Consider the following 10,552-nt stretch of genomic DNA (forward strand, 5'->3'; position numbering starts at 1 on the left):
TGTGTAGTGTGTATGGCTGTGTTAGAGTGTGTATAGGTGTTTGTAGTGTGTATGGCTGTGTGTCGAGTGTGTATAGCTGTGTGTAGTGTGTATGGCTGTGTTAGAGTGTGTATAGGTGTGTGTAGTGTGTATAGGTGTGTGTCGAGTGGTATAGCTTCACACACTGCTCTGTTCCTCATGTACAGTAACTCACACCATAATGTCAGCTTCAGTGCAATAACAGCAAAACTTATAAAAACTAATTATAATTTTATTTAAATATTTTTTATCCGATATATTTTATTATATTGTGTAACCTAATTTGTAGCCTAAATTGTATTTTTCTTGCAAATTCGTTCTGTTGTATTTTCAATTTTAATATTATATTTTTACTGACAGACAGTCATGTAGCGATAAATGAAAGTTGCTTTATATATGACTGTGTGTGTGTGTGTGTGTGTGTGTGTGTTTTACATGTGGGCTGTTTTGCAAAAATGGTGGAAAGTGCTGTCACTTGGCTTTGCTGATGACAAAATCATTTAACTAAACATAACAGACACATTACTTGTATATGTTCCAAAAATATAGGATGTACCTTCAATCATGACATACATTGTAACCTTTATGTTCAATATTCAATTGTTTAGTTGTAATTTGTTTTTTAAAGGCCGAGTTCAAGGAAATGTCTTGATCAGACATGGGACTAATATACTGTTTATTATTCATCCAAAGATATTTTTTTGCAAGAACTTCAATAATTAATAAGATAAACATTACTAAACAATAAAATCATGAAACAATAATTAATTGTAATTAATAAAATGCAATTGATATTAGTCACCTCAACTACTACAACTGTGTCAGATGTCTCGCTTGATTTATTTTAAAATGTCATCATTCATTTTGCAACGAGTCTGTCAGAGTCTGTCCCTGGTGTTACTGTATGATTATAACATCTGATCACTCAAACCATGTGACCTTACACAGGGAAGAAAGGTTGTGACTAGTTCTGATTTCTCTCTAAATTGTAATTGGTGTTACGGTCATTGGTGTTAGCAGGAAGAGAAGTAACAGCAGTTATTAAGGTGATGTAATAAAGCTCTACTCTCTCTCTCTCTCTCTCTCTGGGTTTATAAAGTTTAAAGGTAGGTTTTAGCTGTTAAAGAAGGAATAGAGATTTTATCATCTAAACTCCACCTTTTCTGTTAGGGGTCACACACACACACACACACACGGTTCAGTGAGAGGTCATGACTGTAGAGCTCTGATTACCGAAGGGTCACGTGATGTGACGTGTGTATCGTGTTTAATTCTTCATGTATTGGACAATAAATGCTGTGATGTTCATATCATTCATACACACTGTGGACTGAGGGTCCTTCCTCCACTATGTAGTGTGTGTGTGTGTGTGTGTGTGTGTTTCCTGCGCTACCTGTCTGTAATTAAACCCGCTGATGTTAATTAGGCCCAATCCGGATTAACGGCTGCGCGCGCTTCTCATGCAAATCAGCGGCGTGTTGATCCGGTTTCAAAAGGAAGAAAAGAAAGAGACATCTTCAAAAGACTCGGCTGGAAACACACACACACACACACACACAGAGAGAGAGAGAGAGAGAGAGAGGGAGAGAGAGCGTCTTTATTATAAGGTGTTTATTATAAGCATCAGGAGACACGTTATCACACACACACACACACACACACACCAGCGCTGTCCTGCACGCGGGTTTAATTCTTATTTAATGCCAAACAAAAAACATCAACCCAGAACCTTCAACTGACCCCCAAACAAAAATGATTATTAATAATAAATTAGTGTAATAGTATTATTATCCATTCAGTATAATAATAACAACAATAATAACAACAACAATAATAACAATAATAACAACAATAATAATAATAATAATAATAATAGCAGTTATCCGACATTTATTATTATTATTATTATAGTTTTTATAGTTAATAGCAATAAATATTAATACAATTACGCTTTTGAAATAATTTGACAATGTTTTAGGATTTTTTTAAGGTTATAAAGGGATTTTTTATTACTGCACAATAAATCTAAAATAATAATAATAATAATAATAATAATAAGAGCAGCAGCAGTAATTATCCGACTCTCCAGATTATTGATGATGAAGATGATGATGATGCCCCTGCTCTCACGTGACCTTTGGGCTGAGGGTGAGGGGGCGTGGCCTCGCGCTGCCCCGGGGTTTTTTTTTTGGGGGGGGGGGGGGGGGGTATAAGTGCGACCCCCCGCGCGCGCTGTCCATGTAAATCCCTGCGCTGCTCTGGGGTGTGTGTACAAGCGCTCCAGTGGATCACACACACACACACACACACACACACGATCATAACCGCTGATATAACTGGATATAAATCCGAAACAGAGATGAAGAGCCTGCTGATGACGTCACTGCTGATCTTGACGAGCGCGCGCCTGACCGCGGGGATCTCCTGGCTGTAAGAGAAGGATCTGTGTGTGTGTGTGTGCGCGCGCGCTACTGCACACACTCTGGGTTATGATCATGATTTTACAGGAATGTCAGGGTCAGAGCCTCCTGGTGTGTGTGTGTGTGTGTTAGGGCTATAATGCTGGAACCTGCTCAGTGTGTGTGTGTGATGGGGAACATCTGACCTGGAGGGAACAAAGTTTGGATTTGTTTTGGACAGAATCACAGTGATGGACCCCCTGACGCTGTCGCTTTGAGCGCTTTGTTTGTGTCTGTAGTTTCAGCCGACGGAGAATATTGTGATACGGACTCGTGGGATAAACCATCACCCAGCCGCAGGTTATATAATGGGGACGGGAATCACCAGGGAGTGTACGATACCATGTTAATCACGATACCTCTGTGCTGATACAGTTACTATCGCGATCTATAATTTTATATTACATTTCTTACAATTCTGTTACAATTCTGTCATCCGCCATAATTATTATTTCTAAACTAAACTGAGTAAATAATTCTGTCCTACCACACGGGACGCTAATAGTTTGGAGCGTCACCTGTATGATTACAAAGAAGTGACGTTTACCTCCTCAAACGCCTCCAACTAATTAGTGGTGTGGTGAGACTGGTGTAAGTGTGTGTAACGAGTGTGTTCGAGACTAATCCACTCACAGAGTTTGGAGAAAAAGGCGTCTTTTTAACATACGAGTGATTTTCGATAACGTGACGCCATAAAAATGCGTCTCTGTTGCGCCGCTTGGAAGCTTCTGCGCTCGGTACAGAATCAGTTCAGTTCCTACGTGATCGTTCTGATCAAACTGAAAACCAGCGGATTCTGGTCTCTGGTTGATCGAGCGGTGTGCGTCAGTGTGGCGATACGGGAATCAGCACACAGGAGACTCATGGACGTATTGTTTGGAAAACTGTGTGGTGCTAGGAGAATGTGTTTCTGCACAGTGTGTGTGTGTGTGTGTAAACTTTATTCTCACATCCCATAGACACTGGTGTTAAACCCGTGAGAGTTAAGAGCGACAGCAGGATCGGGCGTGGGCAATGGGCGTGGCCTAAATGACACTGGAATTCCAAACCGACTTGTAAACGGAATTTCTTCCTAGTGGTGTGTGTAAAAAAAGTCCAAATGCCACACACACAGGGTTAGTTCTGTGCAGCACAGATCAGAGGTCAAAGGTCACCATCTGCTGGAGCTATAAAAAAAAACTACACACTTCACTTACTGTGCGGTCAGGACGACTTTAGATTCATCCGCAGAAAGGTCAAAGGTCATTAGAGGAGAAAGGCTGTTACGAGCTAGCATCAGTGTGTGTGTGTGTGTGTGTGTCTTGTTACATATCCCTTGTCCCTGCATCGTAGCGACCTGCGCAGCTTTGGTTAAGTTGTAAAACTAGCGAGCGAGCTCAGGTTAGCATAAAGCGTTACACAGAGATCAGATCAGGTGTAAGTGTAGTTTATTAACACTTTATTCAGAGTCCGAAAGATGAGTGAGCTGTGAGACGCACCATGTGACCTACAGACACCCCACCCTCCTCATCCTCTCCTCATCTTTTTATTCCTCATCGTCCTCCTTCTTCCTCTTCTCTTCTTCCTCTTGCAAATATTCTGAAGTGTACGTTTCTGATGTATTAAAGCAGCCGTGTGTGTGTGTGTGTGTGTGTGTGTGTATAGGGGTCTGACGGTGAACGGCAGCTCAGTGGGGTGGAACGAGACGCAGCACTGCCGCTTGCTGCATGCGCTGGTGCCGGACCAGCAGCAGCTGTGCAGGAGGAACCTGGAGCTGATGCGCAGCGTGGTGCGAGCGGCCGAGCTCACCAAGACGTCCTGCACACACACCTTCAGGGACATGCGCTGGAACTGCTCGTCTGTGGAGCGCGCACCCCACTTCAGCCCCGACCTGGCCAAGGGTGGGACACTTGTGCACACACACACACACACACACACATTCTTTGTGTATATTACTCTATACTGTTGATGGTTTAGGACACGCCCACATTTATACATTTACTCTCTCTCTCTCTGTGCTGCAGGTACACGCGAGTCTGCGTTCGTCTTCTCTCTCTCCGCGGCGGTTCTCAGTCACACCATTTCCCGCGCATGTTCCTCTGGCGAGTTGCCCAGTTGTTCGTGCGCACCCCCCCCAGCGGAGCAGGCGTCCCCGGAGTTCCGCTGGGGCGGGTGTGGCGATAACCTGCACTTCGGCTTGCAGATGGGCGCCGCCTTCTCCGACGCCACACTGAACAGCAGACGCTCCGCCTCCCCCGCCGTCCGCCTCATGCACCTGCACAACAACGCTGTGGGTCGACAGGTAATCACCGTTACCATAGCAACCGTCATTTCACTCAGCTGTCTGAGGGTCTGGTTTTGGCTCGAGTCTCCGTTTGACCCCAGTTTAATTTTTTTTTTAATCTCTCCCTCCCGCAGGCTCTGATGGACTCTTTGGAGACGAAGTGTAAGTGTCACGGCGTCTCAGGCTCGTGTTCGGTGAAGACGTGCTGGAAGTCGCTCCTGGACGTGGGTCACGTCTCGGCTCAGCTCAAAGCCCGTTACCTGTCGGCCACCAAGGTGACGGCGCGCCAGGTGGGCACACGCCGCTATCTGGTTCCCCGGGACATGGAGGTGAGACCGGTCCTGGACACTGAGCTGGTTTACCTGGTCAGCTCACCTGATTACTGCACCTCTAACGCCAAGCATGGCTCATACGGAACCATTGACAGGTGAGAATACACACACACACACACACACACAACCTGCGGCGATTTCCATCCTACGATATTAACATGTGTGTGTGGGTTTTCTCTCCACAGGCAGTGTAATAAAACATCAAGTGGGAGTGGCAGTTGCAACCTGATGTGTTGTGGGCGGGGCTACAACACCTATACAGAGCAGGTGGAGGAGCGATGTCACTGCAGGTACCACTGGTGTTGCTACGTCACCTGTAAGAAATGCACACACACCGTCGAGAGACATGTCTGCAAGTGACCCACACACACTGGAGTGCCGAGAAAGAGATGGACTTCCACTACAAGCACTACCTAGTGTGTGTGTTGTGTGTTTGCTTGTGCATATGTGTGTCTGGACTCGAGGAAAATGATGAGAAATGTCTCAGTCTGACCTTTGACCTGCCCTGATCCCTCAGAAGTGTGCACTCCGGGCACGTGGGGAGGAGTGTGTTTCAGCGTGGCAGTTCAGCTGGAACACACACACACACACACACGTGCACGCACTCTCGTTCTGAACCCTGAGACTGTTGAAACGTGGAGTGTTTTGTTGGCTTCTGTTTGAGTCGAGCTGCAGGGCATTCTGGGTAACCTGCGCTCCTGACCTCACACACGCGTGTTTGTATCTCACTGGTGTAAAATAAACTGTGTCTGTATTTATGATATAAAACATCACTGTGTGTGTGTGTGTTCTTCATCTGGGTACTGATCACATGACCAGCACTGACCAATCACTGAGCAGAAACACACAGACCAAAGCCTGGGGAAACTCAGCCCGTAAATGATCTTTATCCCATTGTGTTAGCATCAAAGACACTTTCGGGATGTGAGCCATTCACACACACACACACACACACACTCTGAGCCTGTTCTGCAGATTCCTTTGTCTCATCAGGATTTGCCTGATTATTATCTCAGTGTCACAGGATAAAATAACAATGACAACACACACACACACACACACACACAGGTCAGGGGAGATTACAGTGTTTAAGCTAATGATTCCTGTTGAGTTTTCACAAAGAGAAGTGATTAACAATATCAGCTCTCACACACACATGAAGTAATTCGACTCTATTGATTTGTTTTTTGTTGGTCAAAAAATAAACTTCCATCACCAATGTGTGTGTGTGATCTTTCCACCTGTGCCATTAACACACACACACATTAGTGATATATATATGCACGTTCACGCAGATGAGCAGGGACCCTGGACATCTTTCTTTTAGAACTGTGACCTTAAATGCCTACTTTCTGTAAGCTGTTAAGGTCTTAACGACCATTCCACAGGTGCATGTTAATTAATTGATTATGGTTAATTGAACATGCAGGAAAAACATTGTTTAAACCCTTTACAATGAAGATCTGTAAAGTTATTTGGATTTTTACAACATTATTGTTGAAATACACAGTCCTTGCTGAGTATATACACACACACACACACACACACGAGGTGAGTATTCAGGATCCAGTCATATTAGCAGTACAGAAGGGCATGTGGACACACACTTTAACCCAGTGACTAACTCAGAATGGTGCTTGTTGCGCTCTGCTGTCACCTACTGGCCAAAGACAGGAAGTACATTCATAAGACACCATAAAAACTGCCCTGCTGCTGTATCCTGCACCCCAAAGGGCCCCGTTCGTTGGGTATCTGTGCTTTTCGCCTAACTAAAAAAAAAAGATTGCTTTATTATATTAAATAAAGGAAAAAAATACAAATAAAATCGTCGCAGATAAAGTTATACAGTAACATTAAGACATGAACTCTGCGGGTCTGTGGTTGAACCGAATCCAGTCAGACTGAAACAGGAAGTCGGCGGGGTGCAGGGAGGTCTCCTGCGCGCGCTACATCAGGACACCGGAAGAGACGGAAGCCGAATTGGAGCAGAAGCAGCGCGAGAGCTAAACATGGCGTGTGCAGAGGAGCGCGAACAGACCCCCGGAGCCCCGCCGCCCAGACTGGCGGATTTATTAGAGTCGGGCTGGAAGCTGTACGAGGAGCTGGAGAGGAGCGACGAGCCCACAAACTCCGACTCTGTACAGGTGAAGATAAAGCGCGGGGTTAAACAGCTGGAGGAGGCGGCGGGGATGGTGTCTCAGATCGACCTCTTCAGGTAAACACACACACACACACACACACACACACAGCGCAGGGGCTCGGGGTGGTAAACACTTCCGGGATGCATTGTTACGTAGCGCTGCGAGGCGGAAGGGGCGGGGTCAAATAAAGAAGTCAGGCGTTTCGCTGAGCGTGACTTAGTGACGTCACGGTGGTTACGTCACGCTCAGCGCGGACACGTCTGGACCAATGTCTCTTCTTCAGTGGGAAAGTGGGCGGGGCTAATGATGATGGCGTAATTCTCTGTCAAATGTCAGTTATTATGGCTTCGTATGGTGAGGTACCTGTGTGTGTGTGTGTGTGTGTGTGTGTGTGTGTGTGTGTTAGCCGTAACGAGGAGCTGGACGAGATCTCCACAGCGGACCTGAAGTTCCTGTTGTTACCCGCGCTCCTGGCGGCGCTGCTGATGAAGCAGGTGGGCGTGGCTCAGCGGCTGGAGCGTGTGCAGACGGCGCGCGCTCACCTCATGAACTTCCTCAGGCGCTGTAAAGATTACAACATCAGCTCGTTCCACATGCCCCGAGACGCCCAGGGCGCGCAGGAGGAGACGGCGTCAGGGGCGGAGACGGACACAGCCAGCCCCGCCCACCAAGCCCAGCCTGACCTCATCGCCATGGCAACACAGAGACAGGCCAAAATCGAGAGGTGAGTCAGGCGCAGATCTCTTCCGCACACACACACACACATAGGGACGTTATCTATCCATACATCCTGGAGGACATTTTCATGACGTGTGTGTGTGTGTGTGTGTGTGTCAGGTATAAGCAGCAGAAGCAGACGGAGCAGAAGCTGGCAGAGCTCAGAGCGCTGCTGGACGGAGGCTCTGTGGACGAGGAGGTGACGCGGGAGTTTTATCTGTTACAGGTGCGCCGGTGGATCACGCTCGCTCTGGAGGAAGTCGAGTCCATCGACCAGGAAGTGCAGATCCTCAGGATGATGCCCGCTCTCAATCAGGTCCTGTAGTGCGTGTGGCACAGGTCTTTAGCTCGTTAAATTCAGCTGTTCATAAATTAAAATTTTTATAATCGGAGAGAAAACAGGAAGAGAGGTGAGCTCACTTCCTTCAGCAGTCACTTTACTTCCTGTCTCGCTCCTGTCAGGTTTTAGTGGTACCTTCTGCAGGGACACAGCGTCTTTAGCATTTTTACATTTTCTTATGAGACAAATTGTGATTGAGTTTAATCTCTGCAGTGGGAACCGCGCACTAAGAACATTGAGAACCTTTCAGTAAGAACATTGCAGTGAGAACCCAGAGTTTCAACGTTCTGTTTCATGTTTCAGGCTCCAGTTCAGAAGCCGAGGCGAGCACCAATGAAGCCCTTCATCCTCACTAAAGACGCAGCACAGGCCAAGTAAGTGTGTGTGTGTGTGTGTGTGTTCTTATAAAATCTGCTGAATGTAGAATAGCTGGTGAATCTGAGTACTCCAGATTTTATGTTTTTCTGCTGATATTTCTATAAGTCAGTAAGTGTGTGTGTGTGTGTGTGTGTGTGTGTCAGAGTGTTTGGTGCAGGGTATCCCAGTCTTGCCACCATGACAGTAAATGACTGGTATGAACAGCACAGAAGGAGAGGCTGTTTACCTGACCAGGGCATCCCTCAGAGCACAGGTATACACACACACACACGTGTAAGAGCCACACCCACCCTTCTTTACGGACACACCCTCTTTATTGCTATGTTTTTGATTTTGAGACGACTCCCTCTTTTGAGACCTTTACAAACTAGACCACACCCACTTTACTATGAACACACCCCCTTCCCTTAAGTCACTGATGGACACTTATCTAGTGAGCTGTCAATTTTTAAAGGTGTGTGTGCGTGTGTGCAGCAGGTGTGGATGCAGAGGAGCGAGAAAAAGAAGAGAAGGAGAGGAAAGAGGAAGAGGATGATGAAGAAGCTTTACAGAAGGCCAGAGACTGGGATAACTGGAAAGATACACACCGCCGAGGATACGGCAACCGCCAGAACATGGGCTAGAACACACACACACACACACACACACACGTGCGCAGTAGAGACACTATCTGGAGCAACTTATACACAATCACTCAATTACGAAATAAAACTTTAATTTGGTTCCTGTGTGTGTGTGTGTGTGTGTGTGAGAGAGAGAGAGAGCAGTTTAGTTTCCTCTAAACCCAGGTGGATCATTAGGTAGTGTAACCTCCTCATCCTGAGAGACAACATGGACTCGTCCAGCCCCGCCCCCTCATTAATATTACACAGTGGCTCAGAATATAAACGAGTATGCCTGTTAGAGCCCGCCCCCGCGGCGAGGCTGAGATGCCGTTTGTAATGCAGTGTTATGTGACTAATGAACTAGTGTACATATGGAATAAAGAAACTCTTTTCATTCAATCATCTGCTTTATTTCTTTGTAGCATAAACAGTAAATATTTAACCATAAAACCTTTTTTTAAATCTATTTAAACTAGAGTGTGTAACGAGCATAACATTATTAATCATTAAATATAAGTCATTAACTGAACCTAAAGTGCTGACATGAAACATTACATTTGATGATTAGATCATAAATGTAAATCTTAATGAACATCAGGAACACACTGAGGTAAGGTGTGTGTGTGTGTGTGTGCAGGAGGTCAGTACTGCCGACTGATCTGAGCCCGAGGAAATGCACTGCGATAATCAGCGGCGCCGTAGGGCGGGCCAGGGGGCGGGGCCATCCTCTGAAATATTAGCATAAATATCATTTATATAACAATTTGTAATAAAGACTTAAAGTTAATGCTTGACTGTGTGATACTGTACATTTATACACATACAGCTGTGTAAAAGTTAGTACTCCCTCTTAATACTGTGTTTTTGTGTAAAAACTAAATTAGACCAACAACATGTACCTTTTCTTCACCGTGCCATTATTGATGATATGATTTTTTACTGCCTCCTCACTGCCTCCACAGAATTCAAGAGATATAAGTTACAGCCAGGTGCTGATCATCATCAGCCCTTAAGTAATTGATCATCAGCAGGTGTTTTGGCAGTTTGCTGGTCTGGAGCATGCAGGTGTGTGTTAACACAATGCCAGGAGATAAAGACCTAAGCAATGGTCATAAAAACCAAATTGAATTTGGAATTCAACATTCTACAGTGAGAAAGCACATTCACCCCAAGGTCAGATCGTCAGAACAAGAGCTACATCTCAGACCCTACAGCCTCACTGGGCATGTTACATGTTAAAGTCCATGACGGCACAGTTAGAAAGAGACTGGACATGGACGGTTTGGACGGGTTGGGTTA

At 45.7% G+C, this 10,552-nt stretch overlaps 3 protein-coding genes across 4 annotated transcripts in view; 2 read left to right on the top strand and 1 right to left on the bottom strand.

The window, feature by feature from the left end:
* The first annotated feature begins 2,377 nt into the window (after positions 1 to 2,377).
* On the top strand, positions 2,378 to 5,432 carry wnt11f2 (wnt 11, family member 2). The gene is made up of 5 exons (XM_053484813.1): positions 2,378 to 2,448; positions 4,122 to 4,357; positions 4,481 to 4,758; positions 4,875 to 5,167; positions 5,258 to 5,432. The coding sequence occupies exons 1-5, from the start codon at positions 2,378 to 2,380 to the stop codon at positions 5,430 to 5,432; spliced, it is 1,053 nt and encodes a 350-aa protein (XP_053340788.1).
* Positions 5,433 to 7,040: 1,608 nt separating this feature from the next.
* igbp1 (immunoglobulin (CD79A) binding protein 1) lies at positions 7,041 to 9,652 on the top strand. Of its 2 annotated transcripts, none has more exons than XM_053484810.1 (6): positions 7,041 to 7,287; positions 7,620 to 7,937; positions 8,051 to 8,246; positions 8,574 to 8,644; positions 8,792 to 8,901; positions 9,123 to 9,652. In XM_053484810.1, the coding sequence occupies exons 1-6, from the start codon at positions 7,082 to 7,084 to the stop codon at positions 9,269 to 9,271; spliced, it is 1,050 nt and encodes a 349-aa protein (XP_053340785.1). In that variant the 5' UTR covers positions 7,041 to 7,081; the 3' UTR covers positions 9,272 to 9,652. The 2 variants fall into 2 exon arrangements, with proteins under 2 accessions (XP_053340785.1, XP_053340787.1); XM_053484812.1 differs by having other exon boundaries at positions 9,126 to 9,652.
* A 54-nt stretch (positions 9,653 to 9,706) lies between these two features.
* Positions 9,707 to 10,552, bottom strand: part of zgc:158432 (uncharacterized protein LOC555281 homolog) — a 6,854-nt gene continuing 6,008 nt past the window's right edge. The window contains exon 11 of the mRNA XM_053484814.1: positions 9,707 to 9,981. Coding sequence (XP_053340789.1) covers positions 9,895 to 9,981 — 87 coding nt within the window. The 3' untranslated portion in view covers positions 9,707 to 9,894. The remainder of the gene's footprint in view (positions 9,982 to 10,552) is intronic.

Source organism: Clarias gariepinus, chromosome 24, assembly GCF_024256425.1.
Source record: "Clarias gariepinus isolate MV-2021 ecotype Netherlands chromosome 24, CGAR_prim_01v2, whole genome shotgun sequence".
NCBI lineage: Eukaryota > Metazoa > Chordata > Actinopteri > Siluriformes > Clariidae > Clarias > Clarias gariepinus.